Genomic DNA, 27,326 nt, shown 5'->3' with positions numbered 1-27,326 from the left:
CATTATTCAGATCAGACAAAGATGTTTTACTGCCCACTACACAATGCAAACCTGTTTGAAAACTGCTTCGCTTTTTACTCCACCATCAGCAATACTCGACTTATTCAATTTGGGAGGGCGTCAGAACTTCGCAAGACAATATGCACAGTTTGCATTCATAGAGATTCACGGTTTGTAATACCACAGGCTGTAAATTTAAAAATATATCACAAGATATTGATAACCTGGCAACCCATTTTGTATAAATCCACCCTTGGTTACAAAATAACTTTCAGGACAATATAAGATTCAGAAATGGAATATTCCTAACCGCCGATAAAATTGGGTTGCGAAATACAAATTGTATACACAATTTAGGCCCGAAATAGTCCATTCACAAAGAGACAGACATACAAGCCGATCATAGGATAAAACATAATGACAAATGAAAATAACAAAAATTATAGGGGGTGAGAAGCGAGACGTATTAATTTAATGACAACGTGTAGGCTGGATTGTCCTTTCAATGATTTCCCATTCAATACATTTTAATGTTAAATAACTGCGACTTTTAAAATCGTGTATCATGGAGCAAGACCTTGAGCGTAAAACTCTAAAGTTACATGATTATTTAGTTTATATAAACCGCCTACAGAATCGGATTCGCGGAAGATCTATATTACCAATTACTTTTAAAAAAAATATTCCAAAACTAACGAGAAAGTCCAAAACAAAATTATACTTGTCACGTCAAAACACAACACTGTTTATATGCAAGCAACAAGAACGCAAGAAATAATTTATATTCAATTATTCTGCAGGTAAAATGGTTCTTCTTTCCACGCGAACCCTTGAACAAAATTTTAGCTTCACCATAAAAAAACAAATCATTGAAAGCAAGTGGATAATGGCAGGACATGTAATTCGATCGACAGAAAATGAGGATTCGCGAGAAGCGAAGTGTGTCTCTAGTGTGTTCGGAAAAAATCTAATAGGAACGTCGAAATACGAAAAACATATGAAATTTGCCATACACTTGGTTAATTTGTGTCCCAAATTAAAAGTGAATGATTCCAACTCCAACAAAATCATGGTCTTTCTTTTAATGACGATCTACTAACATTATGAAAACACCAGAACTAAAGAATCAAATATAATGTGCTAATTGTTATCAATTTGCTATATACAGGTTTTAGTAAACAGCATCAAATATGTACACACAGGGTCATAGCTTAATCCTAAATATGTTAGTCTGCTGAAAATACATAAAATGGAAGAAAAGATCCCTATTAGAGTGTTCACTCTCGAAATGGACAGCAAATTGTTTAAGGCTAAAATGGTTCAGTAGAAACCAAATACTACAGATGTACAATGAACACAACTATAGCAGCATATTTCAGTAGACTGAACTAACTAATATTCTACACTCTATCATATCAGCAAGTGTACAGTTTGATCATCCATGAGAGCATTTCCATAATTAAAAAGAACATTTAGTCTGTGGTTCAAATATTGCAAAGGAACTTAACAAAAACCGCCTAATTTACATTCTAAAATCAAAACCATTTGCCTGTACCCAGAGGGGAGGCACAGTATTTTGACTTAATTAATCATAAACTAGTATTAAATGTTGATGCTTGATGTGTGGGCTGTATTCAAACAGACCAGCTGTAGAATTATTGTTGAACCCTGACAAAATTCTTCTTTGTGGCTGTTACACTATGGCTTCATACGACACAACTAGTATCATTTATACTGAAAATGGCTTATAAATCCCCCATTTTAGATGAATACAAAAGTATAAAGAATGATGAAATTTCTCACCAATCTAGATGAGCTTGTAAAGTCTCAAAGTCAAGAGATTTGGTGACAGTCTATTAGAAGAGCCAATATTTCCACCTTGAATAAGCGTCAGTACCAACACCATATCCCATCTGAATGGATGCAAGGGGACAAATGCTTTGCCAGTGAGAAACACAGTGTCCAAAGCCATTTGTATTCTAGCCCTCAAAAGATTAGTGGACCCAGTTTTGGCCAGCTATCGCCATCGTATTCACTGAGGTTGCATTAACATACGTTGGTTCAAAGTCCAAACTTCCATCCCCCATTTCATTACGAATTATACTTTCAAGATCTCTTTGCAACTGAAATCGATCACTGAAATCATGAAGTTCAAGTTGTGATAAATCACTTGGAAATGGATCACTATCTTGTTCCATTGGCATAGAAAAGCACTGGCACTGTGACAAATCACTGCTCTTAGTAATTGTCACATTCCTCTCCTCTTTCAGTCCAGCCAGTGTGGTTGGTAGATAAGGATCTGACAGAGATGTGAGGCTTGTAGTCTGAGAGCTTCCAGAGAAAGGTATACTGGCCTTAAGAGGCATATGTTGAAGCCTTCTCATTGTTGGCTGCTGAGAAGAGACATATCCTCGCTGGTTGATTTGTAGCTGAGGTTGGCTGGCTTGGTTGAAAAAACCTTGATTTCTTCTGTCTGCACTAAGAACAGCAGGCCCACAAGAGGCTAATTGACTCCTACCAAATATATTTGTTGGTTTCTGTTGTCTTACAGGTGTGAATTGAGTCTGGTTTGTCTGTGGTGTCTGATATGGTGGAGGGGCTTTCTGCATTGGCATCATGGTATGAAGCTGAGGCATGGATGCCTTGGTCTGGACTGCAGGTGTCACAAAATAAGATGCTGGGCTTTCGTAGCCAGAATCACCACTTTGAACAGAAGAAAAACTATCAGAATGCGTTCTAGCTGTATCATCTGCATATCCACAACCACCATTTATCAAACTTGAATCAAATTTGAGGCTTTCATCGAGATTTATTGTGTCAGTCTGCCGACCTAAAGTCATCGACTCAACAAGGCTTGCAGTTGCTTCCGCATCTGATGCACCCCTCGGTCTACTTCCCACAATAAGATCTGCATCTGAAAGCGAAACAAAATCATCCTCTAGCTCTTCTCCTGGAATCGGTGTTAGCCGGCCGACACTACTGTGAGTAGAAACATTAGACGTAGACCGAGGGCGCGTAAAGCTATCTGCTGTCAAAATGAAGTTTCCCCCGTTCTCGTCGAGGTCTGGTAAGTTGGACAATGAGTCGGTGCTGGAACAAGGGGACGTAGCTGCGGCTGAATCGCTCGACTGACTTTTCTTTTTACTGTTACGTGATGAGCTCGATGATGCGGAACCCAGAGGAGAGAGGTTGCTACCGAATTCCTCAGGCGATCCAGCGGTGTTTTTCTTCCTCCCACCACCTCTTTTCCTTTCCGCCTTACCTGCTCCATCAACTGATCCCGACCGTCTTCTCGGTGACTTTCCAGGTTTTGCATCAGGATTGAGAACCCAGAAAGAACTTTTCCCGCTCTGATCATTCTGAACTCTCATAAAACGGCTATGTAGTGACAAGTTATGGCGGATAGAATTCTGTAGAGGAAAGATAAAAACATTTATAAACCGCGGTGATTTTGGATTATTTATCTTTACGTGAGCAATCATTTGTAGGTTAATACGTCATTTTGCAAATACGGAAACGAACAGATATATACACAAGTATAAATACTCGATGACACAGTGGGGTGGAGATCTTGTCAAAGACAATAAATCACCATTTACTATTTAAAACTGAAAATTCCATGGACTGCGACTGCATTTTCACACTCGCAATACAATTTTGAAATCGTACACTCTTTCCTAAACTTTGCAGGTAGCAAGTACAGTTCACATGGCTGTCTTCTACCGAACAATTTCAAGCAATTCGACACCCTGAAATACATAGTAACTATACAAACTAACATGATATTTAAATAAAAACTAGAACCATGCTACCGTAATTTTATCTTGGCACTGAAGTGTTGAGATTTCTATAACAAGAACAGCGAAGCAATATTTGCCTAGGCCGATTTCAACTATGTTCTAGCAACACGACTGGTGCGTCGATTGTCGTGTTCTAACGTGCCTAGGCAAAGTTAAATCGCTTTGAAAGACGATCGAATTTCAAAACCAAGATCACCTACGCACCTTCCAGCCAGCAGAGGATGTAGAATCTCCCTTGTCTTTGAAATATGGAACATTTTTAACCATCCAATTATAAATATCGGACAAAGTCAGTCGTTTCTCCGGTGAACTGTCAATTGCTTGTGTTATCAAATCTGCGTATGACAAATTTCCCCATGCATTCTTGCGATTATTTTTCCTTGGACTCGCTCCCTCGCCATATTTCTTGATACTTTCCTGAGTTTCATTCTGAACTGAGATATGAGACTGACATGGTTCTGGGCTCTGCTCAGCCTCAGTCTTAGTGTCCACTGCAAGCAATCCTGGATCTGGAAGTGGCCAAGTATGCGATCGTGGACGATCTGGACGGTCCATCATATCTTCGAGAAAAGGCCCGTCATCGATAATAACGTCCATGACGAACTTTACTATGTGGTGTTCAGTTGCAGCTCAGTATATATCGGTGTGTATAAAACTTTGATCTAAAAACTAAAGCTTGAAACTCCCACCCAGGTGACTCTCGTCTAACAGGCTCTTCGAACACCCTTAAATCATGCCGCTTCACATTTGATTGAAACTAAAACTGCAATTCAGAATTATCTCTATAAAGTCACAGGTTGCTCGTAAGAACAATCCAGGACTTCCTATTGGTATATACCCTTTTGTCTGTTTCGAAGCAATTGTTCTGAAATGAATGCGTCTGTCAATCAACGCCATTCAGCCATACAGGACGCTTATTAGACAATTAACAATAGTCTTTAAAAATTCCTATACGTCAAATTCCGGAGACCACAGGCAGCCCACAAACAGAAAGTTCGCGTTTTAAAAGATGAAATTTTGAAGCTAATAAATAAGAGCAATATTTTTCTGCAGCGGCAATACAAAAGGCAGCAGATTTCAGCAAAATACGCGAACAGTTTAAAGCAATCAAATTTATTAAATAAGGTAAATTTTGCAGCTCTAACGGCCTTGATTTTTTTCAGTAAAAACACTGGTTGAAATATTAATGGGCTGCATTTTTATTACTTGAACCAGATGATTGAAAAATTTAGCAGCCTGGTGCCTATTTCTATATACAGCTTGAGATTTGTGCATCACCTGAGAATCGATTTCAGATTGAATCTGAGACTTGAAAAACCTTCAAAATTTCACCCAAGATGGTCAAATTTTTTTCTTCGACAAAAAATTACAGTGTTCAAGAGCCCAAAACTTGAAAAAGCTCATAAAGCCAGCTTGGGCATCAGAATGGTTTCAAGTATGAAGTATTTAAATCTTGTTGAATGGAAATAATTACTTGGATACAGATGACAAAACCCCACCAGAAGGAAATTGAATTAGGTATTGTTAAAAAATAAATAGTAAAGTTATATGGTGCAGACATTTAGTTCTATTGCATGCATAATGTCTAGTCTCAAATATCTATGTAAATGACAGTCTGTGGGATAGGTAGGAGCATATCTTTAAAAGGTTTCACCGTGCATCGTTCAATTATAAAGCTGGAATTGCAATTTAAGTAAACATATTTTAAAAAAGGTCCTGCAACCCAGGGCACATATTGCTTGATGGATTGATTTTATGATAAATAACTGTGGGTTTTTAGATAAAAAATTGATGCAGGAGAAAAGCAGAGTGTTCTCAAAAGCAATATAAAATACAACGTGTTCGATTGAGCGAATGGAAATGGCTGTGTATTGTCTTCTTTCATTATTTCGTAAATCGTTAAATATTTAAAGTTTTCTCAGTCACGTGGCAAACTAAAAAGAAATATATGACACAATTTTATTCAAGTTTCATATGAACAAAATATAAGTAAATGTACCGTAGACAGGCTCTTTCTAGCTGCACTAAAGTTTGATGATATTCCATAACTTAAATGTTGTCTAGATCGTGATCCAACGTGCTTGACATTTATAGTTAGGTAATTATTGTGTTACTTTCTTTGCTCCTAAATTGTTACTATTCAGTGCCTTTTTAACATACTAACTAGGGGGCAATCGCCCCTACAGCCCCAGTAAATTTCCTTTGTTTTAAACAAAATGCTGTTGTACCCCTCTTTGTATAAACAAAGGCTAGCCCTCGCAGCTAATTTCCCAGGGAAGGCTAAAGACCTAAAAAAGACTTATAAGGCTTAGAGATCTGAATAAGGCTTAGAGGAAAGGATTTTTAAAAACGAAGTACAATCTAAATTTTTGACCTGTGAAAATCCTTCTTTGAGCGGTCAAAATCAATTTTGGCATTATAAAGACACGTAAAACTCACAAGAAACTCCGATACCTTCTAAATATTTCTAGCTATGGTTTTAAATAGAGGTAGAAAGAGGTGGCTCAGTTTCTGTAAATTGAATTTCAGACTTTCATGATTTATCAGAGCATTTGACCAACGGTAATATTGAACAAACCGATTGACCATTGCGACATGCGTCTACTTGTTGCAAAATGAATCCAGAACCGTGCAGTTTAATTATTTAAATTGCTCATAATTCAGTCATTAACAATTGCATCATGAAGATCAATAGCAAAATGGCGAATGAGATAATACCGTCCAAGAAAGGACGCGACCGGGCCACAGGTCCAAAATAGGTTTTTGCATGACAAAGGTTTATTGAAAATCCCTCTCCAGAAGCAATTTTTAAAGAAATTCTAAATAAAGGCTATTCATTTCGATCGTCAAGGCTGCATAATGCGACTGAACATGCCCTGAGCTGCGATGAGTTTCAACATGAATATTTGTGTGGTTGAATTTTGGCCAGTCGGTGACACTTTATTCAAAGCCGTTGAATAAAATTACTTTTACGATCATCATCATGGGATTTTTAAACTGCAATTATACGAGATTCTTACTCGTTTAATTGATGATGGACATTCAATTTTTTAGCAAAAGGCAACGCAGAGGTTATGGATTTGTAGCAGATGAAGTTGTAAAATTTACTGATAACAAAAAGACTTGAATTTCAAAGATAGCACTTGAAATTTAGTTCAGCCAATTTGAAAAAATTATCTTTGCATGTTTTGGAAAAAGTTCAATTTTCCATGAAAATTTTGCTCATAACATAGCTACACGGGAAGGAAAAGTTTGGCGACATAATACTGAAAATTGATTATTTCTAAGTGATTTTTCAGTAAGAAGCCCATTAAATGTTTACTACTTCGGCTAACAAAATTTAAAGTGACAACAGTTATAAAAGGAACAACTTGGGAAACTGAGAGAATTTTATTTAGGTAGTCAATGGCAGTTATTTAGGCCTGGTTTGTAGAAAGAGATTGGATAAGCGCAGTAAATGTTCAAAGTTTATTTTCTCAAATAAAGAAATTTCAAATTATAAAAGGCTTGAAAGCAACAGATATTTTCTATAAAAAGGAGTATGTTGACATTACTATACAAAGATAGTTAAAATTTTGCATTAAGAGCGATCGGCAATCAATTTGGTACCTATGCGGGAAAAGCTGTACATCAAACTACAAATATTTATTTTAAGACAGAAAATTCTTACCAAAAACTCTTGATTTCGGACAATTTCGGAAAACAATTTCGGACAAAATGTAAACGGCGATAAAAACTGGGGAATTCTGAGATGTACCATTTCCAAACACAGAAGAAAGAGAATAAGAGAATTTTGAGGAGGCCGTGCCACTAATCGTACCTGATGATGAGCATACTGACGACAAGAATAAATCAAGCAAATCAAAGGAAGAGGACAATCCTGTTGTAGTTGATGACTGAACACTGCACCTTGCATGCATTTTTAAGTGATAGCTAACAAAATCAAATTAAATTCCCACTTTTTAGTTATTTCTATTTTATTATCTACCCATGTTGGAATTGCAGTCTCGCATCCCCTTTCTACATTATCAACATTGCCTGTTCTCAAAGATTCTACATAGATTATTACCAGTAACATCTTCGGACGTTAAAATTTTCGGACAGTAAAATTATCGGACGATAAAATTTTCGGACCGTGCTTTTGTCCAAAATTTTATCGTCCGAAATTTTGGGGGCTATATGCTGCCTACCAAGGATCGGCAAAACAGAGTGGCTTCCGAAACACAGACCGTGACACAAGATAAGATGAATCATAACCTAAATTAAGAGATAATAGTTGACTGTTGAGATGACAAATACAAACGTTTAACCATGCTTATACAATGTACATCAATCAAAAGTGTCACTAGTGGACAAAATAACAAATGTTTGCACAGTTTAAAAAAAGATTTATAGTCAAACAAATAGAAACCTGAGCCGTGTCGTCAGGAGTTTCCAAAAAGGTGAATTTATTTGAACTTGCAAATGAAAAAAGAGAAATTCTCGCACTGCCGGTTAAAAATAGCTCCGTAAATCAATATAGTTAAATTCTACAACTTTGTACTTGTTAATGATACATTTAGCTTCAGTCTCCAATTTACAATTCTGGAAATGTAAGAAAACCTCAATTCTTTCTGTGCCCCAATATTCTCACAAGTTTGTGATTTTGTGCCTAAAATTTTTCTTAAATCATTCACTAGTGACACAATGTGTACATTTGGTAAGAATCAAGAAAAAAGCACAAATCCTCTGTCATCTTTCTTTGCCACGATAACATTTTCGGAACGATTATGAATGTACCTCAACATTTTTGCATGATAGTCGGGCTTGTCTTGATGGCTCAAAATACTTGAAAAAATATAAAGTCAAGCTGTCGATTAAATTTGAACCTGACAATTACACTTAATTAATTCTCAAACTTCACCAATTTGGAGCTTCGATTCTAAGACTTCCCGTAGAGAAGCAAAATATAGTGAAACAATCTTACTGTTCGATACTCTTCAGCCCCAACCAGAAACTGCATGAAAGTTCAACTCTTAAAGATGGAACAGATATGATTCTTTTCACGATTAGGTACTTATTATCTTTTCGATTACTGTATATAAATTAGAAAGAAGGGCACCTTGCGACTAATTTGGTGTTCTGTTTCTGTTCTATGTTATGTTGTAATACATTTTTGTTCTATTTTTCTAGCTAAAAAGTAGCTCTTTAGGACTATATCACAGGGCCGTCGGAAGCAGGGGAGCTGGGGGAGCTCGAGCCCCCCCCCCCCCAATAACTGTCAAACTATTCTATGATTCCTTTATAGCAGTCTACTGATTGAGAGGCAGTACAATGGGCAGTCCCCCCCCCCCCCCCCCACTCGTAATATGAATTTCGTTCCAATGGCACTGTATTAATTAAGAAATATTTAGTTCTATTAACGGTCAAAAATTCTTAGACAGGTAATGTAGTGTAATGTGATGCAGGTATTGTTTAATTGAATTAGCAAAAAGCATGCCTTGCTAAATCTTTAAAAAAATGTTCTTACTGATCAATGTCCTCAACAATAATTTACATTGCAATCATCTTAGTAAGCATTTTTGATGAAGCATTGACCAGAATATTATCACAATATCTCAGCCTCGACATATTCTTAATTTTTGTCCAATTATAAGCTTCATATTCGTATAAAGAATACAATACATAAAAACATAAGGGTCGTATTTATAAGTTGTTCTTGTATCACGTAGTTAGTGTATGACCAATTAGCTTAATGAGACACCTTTCAGTTTTTGCTCTTAATTCTTAATTCTTAATTGCTGGTGGCTAAAATATGCAAATCAATGTTACAAAGAACAAACCATCGGGCATTCTGCTAGCCGTTCTCCATCCAGGATATCGTGTGATCAGCTGGATGAGCCGGAAACAAGGCAGACTTAGATATATTCCTTTCTATCAGCAAAATGTATTGGGCGTGAGGGCTTATCACAGAATCCTTGTAAACCAATAAGAAGTAATTGGTCACCTCTGCAATGCTACTTCCTTTATCATAATAATCATAATCCATTGTGTTATTTTAGTTCGATGGTAAAAATTAGTACTAGAAATGGAAAGACGTTCACAGATCACACATCAAGTGCTTGAATGTTTAGCTTTCTTTAAGCTAGAAGCGTTCAATTTTTTGTCCATTTTTAATCACAAGCTTCTGAGCTTCATTTACTTCCTTTACCACGCCTGCAGGCCTTCACCTACTGAGGAATGTGGGGTCGCACCCTCTTCCTCCACAATAATTTGGTATAGTAGATCTTTTGTATGTAAGGGGCCACAACCCTATTGTTCTGGGTCATCATTCTATGTACAGCCTACTGAGTGATATTGCCAGATCAAGGCCCTGTTACATAGCAAAACATTCTCATCATATATTCATCAGATATCAAAACTATTGAATATTCTATTATTGAACATGATCTATTTCTCTTTTACATGCATAGCTAATAAATATCTGATGTTATTTACGAATTTAGAAGTGGATACATTTTGAAAACGGAAGAAAACTGTTTTTCAAGTTTTATCTTTCTGTCAAGAGGTAGAATACAAACAAATTCTCAACTATAAAGCATCCATTTTCTGGAAACCATCAGCTCAGTCACTTGGAATGGTGTGAAGTTTATCAATGTGCGATCTAAGATGCGACCACATACAATGGCAAAGTAGAAAAACGTTTTACCAAATGCGGGACAAAACTTTTACAGAAAATATATCTTACAGTTGTTTATTTGTGCATATATTCATAATTATTAAAACGACGACTTAGGCAGAAATCTATTAAACCTTTTAAACTCAACTTTCCACACTTCTTCCTTGAAGAAGCTTTGTGTGGCTTTGTATTAGCTACAGAATAAGAGTAAAATTTCTGCAGAAAAAATAACTCCTAAACATATAATTACAAAAAACTCCAAATAAATCTTATTTACAGATTCATACACAAATCTAACCTTAAACACCCCCACCCCTCTAAATAATCACCCAACTTAAGAATTTTCATATGAGAAAAAATGCACATTGAGCAAGATTTAAAACTTTTGAAGTTCTGGTATGTATTTCGTATGTACAACTTCATACGTTATTCAATTATATAGAATCTTGGAAAATAGAAAACTATTTTTCGAGACTAAACGATATTAGAAGGTGCTGTCCTTTGCAGAATACAGCACAAGTTCTTGACAGTGTTTAGATTTCATTGAAAACCCAACTTAAATACCATTAACCAATAAAAATCATATCATTGTAACCATTATATTCTGACGTTTTATGCTCTGAGGAGTGTCAGACGAAAAAGCTTTTAGTTTGTTGTAAAATGTTTGCTATTTTCAAAGCCATTTGCAAATTCTGTACCGCAAAAAAATTTTCATAACCATTATACCATACCATTTACTCATTGATAAAATGTAACACGAAACCACTACAGGACTAAAGGATTAAAAGTTGAGCTTGTAGTGGCACACTTCATTTATACCACAGTCTAAAAACGTCGTCTGTCCATCAACATGTACCTAGAAGAATCAAATTCCTGCTTCTATTCATAATAAGAATTTCACTACCAATGCATTCACGAAGGATATAGCAGTTACATATTTCTACGGCGGCTGGTCGGGCACACGTCATCGTGACTCATGCATTCGTCCAAGGTGAATCGAAGAAGTATGCTGGTGGGCAACTTCATGTAAACAATCAATCGAGGCATACAACATATAAGCTTTCATTGACGATATAGTATCGAACAGAATAGCTTCTAGGTAGTACTATTGGCCATTATCAAGATACGCTTTCACGGGTATTGGAGAATTCGGTTCAAGTCCAAGCATGTTGTGTACCTCGAACTCCGAAACAAGGGGCAAGGAATTTCGTGAAAAGAACAAATTACCATATAACATAAACGATAATTTTTCATGTCCAACAAGACTTAACGTTCACTCACATTCTAGATTAATCGCTCCCTAGCGATTCAAACAGAGCCTCTGACGACGCCACTCTGACGACGCCATTCCAGGCCCGTAGAGAGCTTAACCGGATTGTGGGTGGGGGAGGGGGGCTGCGCCATTCAGACGACGCCATTCAGAAGACGCTACAACAAGATGGCGTCACTTATAATGTCTAATACCAATTGAAGAGGCTTGGGATCTAGAACACCAATCTAAAAAAGCATTTGGGGAACTGCATCCTATCTTTTTCAGCGTGTCAAACTGTGTATCTCTACCAACCTTCTTTCACAACATGAATCGTTTTTTTCACTAACAACCCTGAAATGCTCTACCTGGTGGATTGGTTGATGAGCTAGCAAGGACTCAAAATTATAAAAGACAACATGTATACATGTTTATATATGTTATATATAGCAGTATAGAATATCTATACTGACACACGCCCCTTTCAAGTTGGGCACCCTATTCTAACAACAAACTGGATCCAAGATCTCCTATAGACACAAGATTTTGTGAGAGGGCCCAATGTGATCTGGTTGAGGTTGGTATTACATTGTTTTTTCATAGTTTTGACAAGCTGTGACATATGAATTCATGTCTATATGAATATATTTTTAAATAAACACCTCTTTTATGCAATTTTTTCATTTTCTTGCGAAAGAGTTTCTTTCTAATGTTTCTGAGAAGACACAAGTGATTAAACAAGTGACATTATGAGAATTTGAAGGCGTCAAACCAAACCAGTTTCTTAAATACAGCTCAGCTTTTGCCATCTACACTAGCGAGTTGACCGCGAATCCAACTGTAAATTTGCAAAATTTCCGGACATTGAAGGGGAATCTCGGACCATTTTTTTGATTGGATTGCAAACATTTCTACTAGGGAAAAACAGCAAATCTCCTACGTCGGAACGTCAGAAGCACTTAAAAGCTGGGGGCATAGGTAGAAAGGGGCACTACGTCTTGGACCATTTCTGAGACAGACATGTGCCACTTTGCACCCCAGTCCCGACATTCCTGTAGTCTGTATGTGCCATTTTATTTCTGCGATTATACAGAGGGGCTTGGATGCGTCACCTTTCAACAAAATGCCACAGAAGACAAGAAAGATGAAAGAAATATTTAATTTTCATATCATATGTCAATAAATTTCATTTTATTTGCATATTTTATGTTTCAATGCACAAAAGAGAAAAAGGCGTATGAAGTTTCCAAAAAAAGATTTCTTCATAAAAAGACGATTTTACAGATTTGAAAATAGATTTTTAAGACGTCTTTGCTAAGCCACTCTATTGTGACTATGACTCCCTCGAGCCATTGAGAAATTGGCTTAACACCTTTTCGACTACATATTCAAAATTATCCTTCAGACAACCAATAATGATGGTGATCCATTTGAAGGGTTAATATGCATAAATAAACTTCTAACCAGGAAACACAATAATGCAACGCGAGGAAAAGAATTTTGCTAAAAATAGAGATGAAATGACATCTAAGAAGGAAACCTTCTGGGGCTTGGAAAGCGAGTCACACAGTAAACTACCGCGCTGAAGGCCAAAAAAATGAGACTCAAATTTTCACTGTTTTACTGAGTAAAGTTTTCAGTGTCTAGAAAGATGAAATATCGAAAGACAGTTTTCTGGAGCTTTGGACTTTCGGATCGTATCTGTTTTGGCGTAGTTTGACACAATGAAACACCGACACAATGATACACCAAGGGAACCCGCATGTCATTAAGAGATATACTATAGACCGAAATAATCAGTTTTCTCGCAGTTGTACAACACGTAGACATCAATGAACAATAGAAAAGGAAGCAATATTCGCATCTTCGATCCCACTAATCGATATTTATAAACCCGCTATTTAATGGCGTAAATAGCTATTCAGGGTTATTCAGATAATTTGTGAAGGCGAACCTCATAAATGACGTAACAGAAACTAAGTGTCGCCGGTCTGTGGGTGTCATTGACATTACTTTCACATTATCTTAGATATTTTTAACAGAAATTTTACTTATATGATAAAATGACAGCTATGAACCAGCCACCGGACATTTTCTTGCATCGTTCGTTTGATAAAGTAGCTTGGGAGAGACCGATAACACGGGTATCCATTCCTACCAAAAACTTGAAAATGTTTGACCAACCCCACACCGATGAAATTTGAGTTCGTTGCAAATCCATGATATCGTAGGCAGTTTAAAACAGACCCAACAATTCACGGCGTCTTTCTGTCCAAAAAAAACTTTTTATAAGAACACCAAATTTTCTGTTGAGCCTTAATGTTCTTAATCTTCTTTTATTTTGAGCCCAAGATTATCCTTAAATTACAATCTCAATTCCTTCTATTTCACCAGGCCGAATATGTGTATTTCAGCACATATCTCATGACATTCGCATTTTCTTTGCTTTCCAAAAAAATTCAAATTAGCAAAACATTTAACTCTTGACGAAGCTTGAGTCTTGCGTTACTCTTTAATTATTCTTCAATTTAAGCGATTTTGAGCCTTGATATCCTTATAGCCTATATTTTTATAAAAAGTGTTAATATAAGAATAGTACAGACGAGGAATTTATCCAAGAAAAAGAGACTTTACGTAAGTAAGTCGGACAGACCAGGCACCGGACAGCCATTGGGCTAGCAGGGGCTAAAGCCCCTTCCCACTTTTTTGCAATAATAGGCTAGAAACTTTTTTAGAAAATTTACTCTAACACAATTTTGAAAAGTTTACTCAAACGGATCCTAAACAGTAGCAGGTCTTCTTGACTGGGCCTACCTTAACCCCCTACCCTAATAATAAACCCTCTTTTGTTCATTTTCTTGTTGTCTTATCATGTTAAATCTCTTTTTTACAGCAATTTATATCTTCTCTGAATCACACTGTTTATAAAAAATAAGTGGAAAGAAGCAGGTATTTTTTACATGGGGCTTTTTTCGGCCATCTAAAGGACGTGGCCTCAAAAAAATCTCGGTCACGTGTCTTTAACCCCTCTCACTTTTAGAATGGTGTGCGGTGCCTGGGACAGAATGACTATACCCCTACCCCCTCTCTAATAATGAGAACTAAGTTGCCAAACTGACTTCGTTAGCAGCAAAATGATGTTGCATCGTGACCTGGCTTGAAACAGGGAATTTGAACGAGCTACTTTCCGATCGAGAGAGATGTCCATTGTTTGAAAGCTACGTCTGTAAGTCTTTGACGATCGCAGGAAAGAAATTTAAGAAAAAAATCATTTTGCTGTCGACTTGGTGTGGTGTTATTGGAGAAGGGGCTTGTTGATTTGTTAATGGAAGTTTCGCTGTAGAGAAGAAAACTCCGGCTCCTTTACCTTCTAGGCCATTCACGCCAACTTCCAATGAGGTCATTTTTTTGTCCAACTTACGATTTGTAATTGTTGGTATATGCCTTTGAGGAATCAAACTGTTTTTCTACACTGGAGGCACGCTACAATTCTAATAAAAGATACCCCCTAACTCCTTTAAGTGTCAATTCTCTCCATTTGAAATAAGGTTTATATCAGAAATAAAGGTAGATCCTGGCTGAATCTTTGCATATGTCGAATCTCAGTTGCACTCGGCTCTTACAAAAGAGCATTTAAATACTACAAACCATTTGGATTAAAATATTTACTGAACACGCTCATTGGACTAAACGAGAAGCATCACCAAGATTTTGATAACAAGAGGGTACGTCAAAATCTTATGGAATTTTTGCATTAGCTTTATGGAATTATTAAGAAAAATTCAACAAATTCCTATCTGAATGAGAGATAAGAAACTAAAATCTGGAAAAAAACTGGCTATGACTTCTCGACCCTTTGACGCTTCTGTCTGCTCTCCGCCCTGTGACGAACACAAAGGCAACACAATACAAGAAACCAAAGATCAATGCTGCTGTTGGTTTAAAGGACAAGCATGATCTTTATCTAAATTCTCATCTTTAATGCAAAGTCAGTGATCAAATAACCTTACAGTTACCGGGCAAATACCAGTCTACCAATAATAGTAATAATAATAATGATCATACTTATATAGATAGAAGAATTTCTGTAGGAGATTCAAATATTTCTAAGGATGACAGAATAAAGAACGGTGCAGCAATTATTGAAAGCAATAGTCTGGTGGTGTAGCTCTGCCCAAATGCTAGATGCATTGGCTTTTGGTACAATATTTGCTAAAACCTGTTTTCTCTGACAAAATTGTTAAAGTTCAAGAAATCAAGCTTTGTGTCGAGCGCGCTCGGTGATTGGGAGAACAACCATCGATATATTTAAGATGGCAGTCTATTGAAAGTTAAACAATTATCTACCAAACTCAGCGAGACATTTTACCAAGTCATCCATTACTGTGCCAATCTGACAGATAATCATGTTTCTGTTATTATATAATGATAAAGTACTGTTTCTGTTTGTGTATTTTTTTATCAGTGAAAGGCTAAAGGACAAGGTAGAGCTAGCGAATAAAAAATCATTAGTGGATATAACCAAAAAGGCTAAGCCAGTATAACCGTAGCTTTATCATTCAAGGGCCGAGATGGTTTTGAACTGTGGGAGGGACTTGATTCAGCAGTTATATAGAGCATAGAGGTACGCAAAATTACCTCATGAAAGTGATCAGTATTTTTCTTGTAACGATTTCCGCATTGTTAATTGCTGCCGTAATACTAAAAGAAAGCTTAGTGCATTGGGTGGTGGAAATCGATTTGTTTTATCAGCCAGAAGAACACTCATAAGCTAATTTAAATAAATATAACACGCTGCTCTAGAACAACCCGCAAAGGAAACAATTCGTCATTATTGTTATAGCATTGTCATTCATTATTATTTATTTTTAGAAGGAAATAAAAGCCCAATGTGAAAACTCAAGAAAAATAATGGCCAGTGCATCAATCAATAGTTTTTTTTAAATTTCCAAATATAATAATCCAAAGATACAATGACATTTCCAAAAAAACATCTGAAAAATTAAAGCCACATCTAAAAAATGACACGTTCTACAAATGTTTTTCTTTTTCTTTACATTTTCATTGTAGTTGAGGAGAAAATGTTTGGAGTAGTCTTTGTTTCAGCAACCTTATTTTATCTTAAGCTCTATTCAAATCGGAGCAAGATATCACCATATTTTTCAGCTCTTGCAGCAAGTTTAAATGCCTGTTATTCAACCATGGAGGGCGTGCACCTCCCACAAAACAACTGCTACACAATAGATTCCATGGCTGCAGATCTATCCAGAAACTGTGAGAAACTCTACTCGGGTGGGGTTTAGAGATATGTACAGTGTTTACTATCAAAGCCACTGTCCTAAAATCTTATATTCCATAAGAGCAGTACAGAGACCTGTGCCCTGAAGGAGATCTATAGCGTAGAATAGGCATGATTATTATTCATGAGCGATATAATTTAATGGAAAGATTCTTATGAGCAGTGAGAGGTTGGTCATAAAGCAGGCACTAGCACCATTTTCATGCTAGTGCCTGCTTTATGACTAACACTAACGTGTTTGACGGTTTTACAAACCTATAAGAAGTCCCAGCCAGCAAAGCTACTGGCAACCCTCAACCCAACCCCACTTCCCTTTCTTCAAAATTAAAAGCTGTATAGAGCTCAATGTTTAAAAATGCCTCATATGCCAAAATGGAAGTTTATACATTTTCAAGTAGCTAAGTGTGTCGCAACATTCCAAAGCAAAAGAAGGGTAACTACCTATATTTCTTCACATAGGGCTTACGAGCGAACAAACAGCTGTTTCCCTATAGATCTGTCTTTTCGTTGTCTTACGTATAGGAATGCATTTCGATACAAAGTGTGCTAAGACTACGCCTAAACCATATTAGTTCAGCTGAATTATGTACTGTTTGTATTTGATTGTGAGGGAGATATTCGACAAAAATGGAAGCAATACGGTATAAAGAAATCTAAGGGACTGGTTTGTTTGGACAGCGCACTGTCTCATGTTCCAAAGGAACTGGGCTGCTGACGTAATTAAACTGAAAAGTGAAACCGTTTCGATAATCTAAGAAGCCTGATATCTATTCGTGTGGCTGCATTCTTTATCGTCTGTGTGATATGGCCGCGGTCAAGGAGCACAAAATGACGTAAAACCAGCATCTCGAAACCAAAGAGAACATAGATTCTAGCAAGGATCCAGAAGCATCTTTGACCGTAGCACAAAGTGCTTCATGAATGGAGTTATTGGCGGTTGGCAAAGCAAACAAGCCTTTCATACAGTTGAAGATAAATTGTGGCACATTGCTTTAAGTTTTTTAATTTTCTTCCTTGCATCAAATGATCAACATAAATCAGCATAAAATACATAGAATTAACATAAATTACCACTGATGTTGCTACTCCATCATGTCGAAATTTGACGGAGCTTCATGTCCTGCAAATCACTGAAGGTTAGGTGTAATTTATTAAAATATGCAAAGAAGCTTTAAGGTGCATGTGAATATATGCAAAGGAACAAATACGGGCGCACAAGGCCATTGGTTTGGTAGTTTGTATCAAATATGCAATGATCTTAGCGATTCAGAGAAGATATCTTTATTCAAAAATGAGATCTGATTACAGCATTAATAACTGGCCACAAAGTTGTCATATGGTTGGTGGATTCGTTAAGATGAGAAGCGATTACAGCTTATTCCAGTTTCACCCAGCCCTGTAATGATAGATTAACTGTTCGGTCTACAAAAGGTGCTTAATGAAATCATCCAAAATCCAAAGTAGAAAGGAGAACTCTTTCAGTTTAATTCCAAAGCTCAAATAATCTAAGAATGGACACTAGACATGAAAAGCCTATTGTTCTGTTGGCATCAAGAGCAGTGACTGGAGACCCGCCGATTGGTTGCTGAACACAAAATCCAACTACAAGATGACATGGCAAAGATAGCTTTGCAATTTGATAGCGCGGACATTTCAGTTCGCTTCAGGTCGCCCAAGGTCTCTTTATATCTCTTTTTAAAGTTATGAAACTAACTACAAGAGAATTTATGGTGTCATTTGAAACCCATCTATAAATCCGAGATGTCTACGACGCAGTGATGGGCCTGAAGAGGAAGAAAAATTATAAGATGAAAAGGAACTGAAGTATGGCCTACAGCCAAGACGGACTATCCGACACATCAAAATAAAAGAAATAGGGGCTAGCTATAAATATCGCAAAAAAATATATCTCAAAGACAATAGCAAATAGAACAAACTTTTTGGTATTAGGTATTTCTTGACTATTGAAAATTTTAAAATCGTTGAAAAGTTTGAAGAAAAAAGGGTTCAATATTGACTTTTCATCAAGTAGAGACTTTAGTGTTTTTCAGGAAAATCTTTTATTATTATATTAAAAAGAAATTAAACAACTTATTATACCAGTTTTTAGGAAGCATAATTGCATTTCAGACAACCTAGCACTACGTTCTTGTTCAGAGTTGAAGGCAAATCAGATATTTCTGCGATCTTTAGATCAACTTTTAGAACATGAGCATGACATATGACCCAACACTGCACGTCATATCTAAAACATCCATGACCAAATCATCTGCAAAGATTAGTACAGAAATATTTTTCACAACAGTGGCTTTTTTGGAAATGCTTTTTAGATTTCAGCCCTTTCAAAGCTTTTCATAGGATGGTAAGGTATTGGGAAGAGGGTTCACACTGGCATACTTCAATTAGTGATGCTCGGGTACTTATTCCAATTCTTTTTATGATTTATGTTTAACTTGAATATTTTTTAGGTCTCCAAATTTAGAGAACGTATAAAAAGGTGAATTTGATTTAGAGACCAAATAAAAAACAGTACAATTTGCGAAATCAAACAGCCTAGTTAGGAATGTAAGATATAAAAATACTTTTTGGGACAAGAACTTTCAAACCAAACCCGAGAACCCGAATAACAAGCCCACCCCGGAACCGATTCTTTTTAAGCTGAATATAGGAGTGGATGAAAGAACTGGCGTAGAAACACTAGGTATCATTATATAATTTTATAGAGAAACAATAAGTTGCGACAAAGTTTTCTAATTTTCCGGAAAGTTTATGTCTCCATTTGAGGCCAATTAGATAACTAGTTTCATATACTTGACATAATTAGAGAGTCTATTGAGGCGGTGTACCGTGACAGGTCTTGAGGCCTTTCCACAAATTAACTTCAAATCTCAACCAGTAGCTTCCAATTAAAGTAACACCTGGTTAAATGTTTCGGCGTTGCCAGAAATTCGGTTTCCACGTGTCTGTTTAATCTAATTAGGTTCTGAACCCGGCTTTCATTTCGGGCACCAGTTTTTTTCATTTTCGTCTGAATCAGAAACGGCTAGACATAGGGCCCAGTGACGTCACTGCGCAACTTTTGCTCTGTGGCAAAGTGGCGACTCCAATGTCAAAGGAAAGCCTATGAAATTTTAACGGAAGCGTTACAAGTGGCTAGAGCCATTCCAACATGCCCCGGTGTCATTAAGCATGGTTACTAATCAAAATTAGCCGAATTTTTAAAGACACTACGGCAAAGAAATGCGAATAGCAAGTTGGAAAAAGCCAATTAGCGATGAAATCCGCCGATGGCATTCACCGATATTTCACATCAATGGTGATGAATCAGCAAAACTGAAACGGTTCAAAGCTTAATAATAAATAACACGAAGCCTATATTTAAACCAGGGGTGCCGTCCTGAAAATTAGGAAGGGCCTTTGCTTTAAGCAATATCTAGAAGCCGCACACATAACCGCATTCATAACCACACCCAATATACTAGCATTTGTGCTACAGGTTCTATGTTGTGTATAATTCAAACTATTAAGCGACTCGGAAAGACTGATAGTAAATTGCCCATATCACTATAGTAAGAATCTATAGTATAATAAACGGATTGCCAACAAGGATTTGGCCTAACCAAACATGTGGTCGATTGTTGAGAGAGGCTGAGCTTTCCTGATATTTCTCTGAATTTCAACAAAAATGGCAGAGCCCCCGAGCCCTCTCCATGGCACCCCTGGCTAAAACCTTGTGGTGACGTTTTTCTTCTGGTCATATTTGGAACTTTCTCAGATTAAGGACAATGCTAAGCTGACCGCCTCTTTTCGTACGGTCCTATCACTAACCGTCAATTTTTTCTTATAAATAATAACATCTCTTCCTTGTTATGTATTTAGCTATGAGGATTTTAATGTTGAAGTGTATGATAATTTTTTTCAAAAACCCATGACAAATTAAAGTACTAAAAGGAAAAGATACAACAACTTAAGATAATATAATAATAATGAAAAACAATCATTGATATCTTAACAAATGACGGTCGATTTATTGGCAAATATTGTGAAGAACTGACTCATATCTGTGCATCTTTAATAAAAAAACCTCGAGATTCCCATAAAATTATGAAAAGATTCACTTTGATGTCATTTCACGAAAATGACCTCATTATATTCACACACACGAAAAATACTACACGTATATTGATTTTTCATGACTCTTTCTTCTGATCACTTATGGCCAAAATCTTTTCTTGGTATCAATTATTTCCGACACTCTGACAAGCCAACATTCTTATATAGTTCTTTCTGATTTCCATTCAAAGAGGATAAATGATATGTTCAGGCACCGCAGAGCGTTGAGAAAAGTGGGGGGGGGGCTAAATCCCCCCCCCCCCTGCTCCGCGGTGCCTGATGTTACAATGGCAATGTAAAAATTCATGTCAGCAAATAAAGTAAGCTGTTGATGTTGCTGCTGTTGTTCATGTCCAGAAATACAGCAACATTCGGAGGCCCTTGAAAAGGCAACTCAATGATCAAGTATTCAATTCATTCACGTTAATTCAATTCAATTAAAAGTTATTCATGGCAGACGTTTATAGTGATAATGGTAACGACGTCAAAAGTACGTATTCTGGGTGATCCAAATGAAGCAGAAAAAGCCGTTAAGAGTCCTGAGGTCGTACAAGACACATTTTAAAGACTTAACCTTAATGCATTACTGAATAATCATAATAATTTCTAATAGGTGTATGCTTTCAAATGTGTGCATTGAGGAAGTTCAACACAAACGTCGATGGCTAGTAGTGTAAAATAAAAATTACAAGTAGGAACTCAAAAAGTACAGAAATCAATAAAAAAACCGAAGCTGCCCCTCTTCAGGACTTTTGCATACTTAGATATTCAAAATAAAAAAAGCTTTTTTGAAGACAAACAATAAACCTTTTAGAATGTCATTGTCATTCAATTTTTGCAATGGCAGAATAGTCCAGCCACAAAACGCTTAAAATCATAATCAATCCAATGAAGTTTACAAATAGTAAATTTTCAAATGGCTTTGCACTGGATGACGATTCTGAAATGTTATCCAGGAACGTTATGGAAGGCGTGGAGTTCTTGGCATGATCCACTTACTAACGATGAATTTATAACGAGCTTAAGAAGGTTTTCTCGAAAGTGTATTTCTTAGCTCTGTTTCAGTACCATAGACAGGTTTGCTATACTGAAAAAGGCTCACACCAAGAAAATGACAATTCATATTATGTTGACTGTTCAACGATAATTGTCGATAAGAAAATGCAAGATTTGCCAAAAGAAGAGTTTGTTGCAAGAGGGAGCTAATCCAAGAGCATGGAGCATTGAGTTGAGACACTGCTGCTTATGGTAGATATCAAGAAACACATCCTCTAGAGTGTTGGAAAATCATTTTATTTTCTCTACATACACTTCACTGACAAATGGACCCCATGCTGTTCTTTTACACTCCAGCAGGGGCGGACAATTGGTCAAATATTAGGGGGTGGAGCCTATTTTTTATAAAATGACGTCACATTTTCCCATTGTTTTAGAAAAAAGTCATAGTCCTCCAAAATATCTGGGGGGGCAATCCCCCTTTCCCCCAGTTGTCCGCCACTTCCCTCGAGTTATTTCGATGGGCTTTAATTGATTAAATGTTGAAAAGGGAAGGATAAACACAACCTAGGCAACCCCGTGGCGTCATCTTCCCGCAAAAACCATTCACAAATAGCGAGATGCACATTAACAATGAATCATTTTCTGAACATGTTATAGGTTATATCGTTTGTAAATACTATGCAGGAATCCATATATTGGTAGGAGTCCATATATTGCAGTTTCACTCTCCTCTCTTTTTAAGAGATATAAGCGTGTCGTGAAGAGAACAACTGTTTTGGGTCATGCTTTTCTATCCAATTAAGAAAGGTGTTCTTGATTGGAAGGTGTTCATTAATAAAGATTTCACTGAAGTAAGAAAGTTACTTGCAAGACGATGTACAATTTCATAATTTTATTAATACACACATTAATATTGGCAATGTCCTTGGATCTAAAAACCTTACTTTAATTACAGATAGGCTTGACGTAATCCTTTATGCCAAGAAAAGTCCGATCTGAATTCTAATAACTGTAATTTTTATTTGAACAGCTCTACAGAAATTCATCGCGCAACACACTACGCATCTCGCATGCAAATTGAAAATTTCAAAATTAAGAAAATTCTAACAGTAGTAATTATCACTGCCTTAGTTTTACAGCCACAATAAATTTACCAATGATAAACAAAAGAATACCATGTAGCTTTCAGAAGCAAATAAAAGACTGGGATAGCCAAGGTTGCATCCGCTAAGCTGCAGTTTCACCATGGAAACAGACACTATTAATGCATTACCGAATTCATAAAACACACCAACAGCTGAGAGGAATTTTCACGAATCGATTATTAGCCTAGTCTTGTCAATGGAAATGTAATTAACAGAAATTACGAGGATAATTACTGTAGCGAACTTGTAGATAAATGAAACTCATTGAAAGTATTCAAATTTTCCGAAATTTAATGACGAAATTTCGTAGAATAAATCAAATAGTCGAACGTTAGATGATTGTATAATGGCCTAATTATGCATTTAAATTGACTGGAATCAATTTAATGGAAAAGATTTTAGGTAGTATGACCTAATCACAGTTCTAACTTGTTCAGGAAGAAAAAATTTTATTTCTTTTCAGTTGTTACCTAATTTGTAATCTTCTATAATTATTTCTCTGTCTTTGTTTCAATGCATATGTGTGTTTCACTACGAGTTTATCACCACCAAGCAACCATGGTATATTTTTAAGAACAATTTTATAAGAACACGAGCCTCAAAATTGGTCAAAAGTTAAAGAACAAATTAAGAACAAGCTGAGGCTGAGCTTATGCAAAATGCAATTTTGAACAACGTTTTTTCTCAAAATCGAGGATTTTTAGCGATGTGTGGATGCTTTTTCGGTGAATATTCAAATTTGTCAGCAAATAAAGGCTGTCTCACTCACTTTGTTGGCAAATGAGGCCTGAACACCATCCTGGAGCGAAAAAGCTAGCACTCGCACTACTTACACCCTATTAGATTAAGAACAAATTAAGAACAATCCAGCCTCAGATTTTCGAAAAAATTAAGAACAATCAGCCTGAACTTAAATTTACTGGTTCGTATGAAAAAATGTAAAAAACCTACATGTATAAAAAATAACTATATAATATCACTTCTACATATATACTTATATATAGCATGTATTCTATACCCAAAAAACCCACATTCACAACAACGCTACAAACATCGGGCGTGGCCTGATATCACTATGAAGTTATAGAACCACACAGCCCACACTTCTGTAGTATCGCCCACTGTGATCGCCTGGGGTTAGTATTACATCATTCCTGATTCTTGACAGGCTATCGTTGTCGTCTTTTCATATGTTCACACAATTCCAACCTAAGGCGTACGAGGCTTCTATATAAGTATTATACTAGCAGTAATTCTATTAACTTTTATCGTTATTTTTATGTTTTAATTAGGTTAGAGGCCATCTTGGCCTAGATACCTTTTTAATAAAAAAATATATTGATTCACCCCTCAGTTCAGGAGATGCTCCAGTGCATGTGTAAATGATGTTGAATGAACGGTGATACAAGCGGCATAAGAACACAGAAATTCTTTGCCATAGAAAATGCCAGGCTTAATGTATTTTTCCTGTATTCTATGTACAAAAGGGATGTTTATGATGCCTTAGAAATGGTCTTCTACACAGGGAAGGGCCCGCAAATCGCTTCTTTCGTTATGGGTAATTTTTTCAACCAAAACTGATGGAGGTGTCTTTACAAGGACTGAGATACCGTGGAGGGGGCCAGGGGCCTTGGCACTATCATGCAATGCCTATTTCCTGAACTAAGATTTAAACGTTTTTAACAGAATAAATGAAAAGTTTTAAAAAATATTTGTTCATAAGTATACCTGAATTTTAGCTATCTATTATACTAGCTGTAAATAACCAATCAATAACTATTCTCATTATTATTGTTAAAATCTAAGGTGTTACCATTACTAGGCAAACAGTATACCTGACCAAACAAAAGGCTTAATTCATATTAATGGTCGAAATTTGATTGCGAAACTTACTAATGATCTAACCAACACACGATCCATAAAAATACTAGCCTTGTAGGTTAGCTTTGAAAAGCAAGATACATACAAAACGCAAAATTCTAGAATTCTTTTTCTTGATTTTGTCTTGCAGACCAGAGTACCTCTGTTTTATCTGACTTACAGTAAATTATACGAATACAACGGCAAAAACAAAGGCAACAAAACGTATAAAAATGTATTTTTAACAGCTGATATATTTAACTAGGGGTTATTTCTGTCTACAATAGATTTGTAACTTGTATTTACAAAACAGCCAAGCTCTCGTTATAAAAAGGTTATTTATTTTTTTATTTTCTAAAGATATGTTGCTTTAAATTTCGTTGAACTAAATCAATAAGATGCTAATCCAGAAATTATTCCTGATAATATCCTTTTGTTGGCTACACTGTTGCTTGAAATCTGGTTAGAAATAACGACATAGCCACAAGTGCTGATGCGGGAAAAGGTCCGGCCCTATACTTTGTTTCCGGACATTCCAAGAGATGAAACCACAGAAAAACCCTGTAAATACGCAGAAAAACATATTAGAAACCTCCCTGGAAGAACAGAGGAGGTCTTAGTGCCACAATAAAGGTTCCATTGTAACATGTCAAATGTTGATAACAGAGAGATAGAGGCATTGTTTAAAAAATAACTTTGTGCGAAGTAGCGAAAGATGGTAGTTTCTGTAAAACGTTGGAAAGGGTTTGCATAGAGTCGGACAGACGTAGGGGGTAATGCTTTTCGTGGACTTCGGTTGAAATTTCGTCCTCCACGGAAGGATAACATTGAATCGAAACTTAATGAAAAAATCCACCGCAATGAATAGAATATAACGTCAGTACAATAGGTCTAAGAATGTGGAAAGAATTTTGTTAATTTATTCATTCGTCTTAATTAGAAATTATATAATATATTGATACCAATATTGGGGATTCAAGTGAGCAAAATTAGGCAAGAGATTGGACTTTTGCGAAATTTTTTGAAAATTTTCAACTAAATCAAGTATAAGACGTCGATAGTTTGTAAAAGACAAAGAGAGATTTCAGAAAAGTTAGAAAGGTTATTGAATATCACTATGAAAAACCGACTTTCTAGAAAAAAGAAAGTCGAGTAGAATGTCAATGCCCCGATTTAATTTTTCTTGTTTAACAATCAAAACAAGCAATAAACTAAAAAATGTTCTAGCTAAGTTAAGCTAAGTTAAGCTAAGTTAAGTGAAGCTAAGTTAAGCTAAGTTAAGTGAAGCTAAGTAAAGCTAAGTTAAACTAAGTTAAGTTGAGTTAAGTTAAGCTAAGTTAAGTTAAGTTAAGTTAAGTTGAGTTGAGTTAAGTTAAGCTAAGCTAAGTTGAGTTAAGCTAAGTTAAGTTAAGCTAAGTAAAGCTAAGTTAAGTTGAGTTAGGTTAGTTAAGTTAGTTGAGCTGAGTTAAGTTAACCTAGGTTAAGCTAAGTTAAGCTTAGTTAAAGGAAGTTAAGCTAAGTTAAGTTAAGCTAAGATTTAGAGCAAATTGCAATCATACAAAGATAAATCAAATTTACAGATTATTTCTACAAAATCAAAAATCATCAGTTTCCTTTGTCAGTTGAGATTTAACGAAAAACTATGAAAAGCACGAAAGATGAAAATTGGATTTATCATTTTGAATGACAACCACACAATAAAAACTAGTTTTTTGAAACGAGTTTTTTCGAGTGCTCAAATGGTGTTCGAACTTATAACATTTATAATTCTGTTCATAGAATTTGAGCTGCAAAGTAAAAACTGACATTTCAATGGTGGATAAAACACGAACCAAATTGTTTCTTCTCCATACAAAGAGACCAAATTTTGGGCTTTGGCAATCCAAATATATCAAAATTACATTCAAAAAAGCTTTTGGCAGGGCAAAATTTGAAAATTGTGCGTAAAAGCAGACACAGAGCATAATAAGGTACTTTTCGATCAACACTTCTCAGATTATGAACGTCGAACAATGACTAAATGTAGGCATTCAATTGCTTGAAATTTAATTTTTGTGATTTTTTGGAGGTTTAAATTGAAATGGCGAAAATCCGTTTGCGGTCCAAGCTTTCTAGACCCGCAGCTGTGCATTTTCATAATAGAGTCACTCTAACCTGAGAACGCGGAAAGCCAAAGACCACTTGAGTCAAACCACCTGCAGAT

The 27,326-nt window shown here is 36.2% G+C and overlaps 2 protein-coding genes across 3 annotated transcripts in view; both read right to left on the bottom strand.

The window, feature by feature from the left end:
- LOC135685278 (solute carrier family 67 member A2) overlaps positions 1 to 27,326 on the bottom strand; it is a 73,666-nt gene that overhangs the window by 30,558 nt on the left and 15,782 nt on the right. The window contains exon 5 of one of the 2 annotated variants that reach the window (XM_089112828.1): positions 14,991 to 25,684. The exons of the other annotated variant lie outside the window; for it this stretch is intronic. Coding sequence (XP_088968954.1) covers positions 25,587 to 25,684 — 98 coding nt within the window. The 3' untranslated portion in view covers positions 14,991 to 25,586. Of the gene's footprint in view, positions 1 to 14,990; positions 25,685 to 27,326 lie in introns of those variants that run through there. 2 annotated transcript variants of the gene reach the window in all.
- Positions 486 to 4,569, bottom strand: LOC135685283 (uncharacterized). Its single transcript, XM_065201172.2, has 2 exons — positions 4,005 to 4,569; positions 486 to 3,410 (listed from the first exon to the last, which is right to left on the bottom strand). Exons 1-2 carry the CDS (start codon positions 4,395 to 4,397, stop codon positions 1,995 to 1,997), a joined length of 1,809 nt encoding a protein of 602 aa, XP_065057244.1. The 5' UTR covers positions 4,398 to 4,569; the 3' UTR covers positions 486 to 1,994.

Source organism: Rhopilema esculentum, chromosome 15 (assembly GCF_057945365.1).
Source record: "Rhopilema esculentum isolate cy_ngs chromosome 15, ASM5794536v1, whole genome shotgun sequence".
In the NCBI taxonomy this organism is placed as follows: domain Eukaryota; kingdom Metazoa; phylum Cnidaria; class Scyphozoa; order Rhizostomeae; family Rhizostomatidae; genus Rhopilema; species Rhopilema esculentum.
This window is presented reverse-complemented; position numbering and strand designations above follow the sequence as displayed.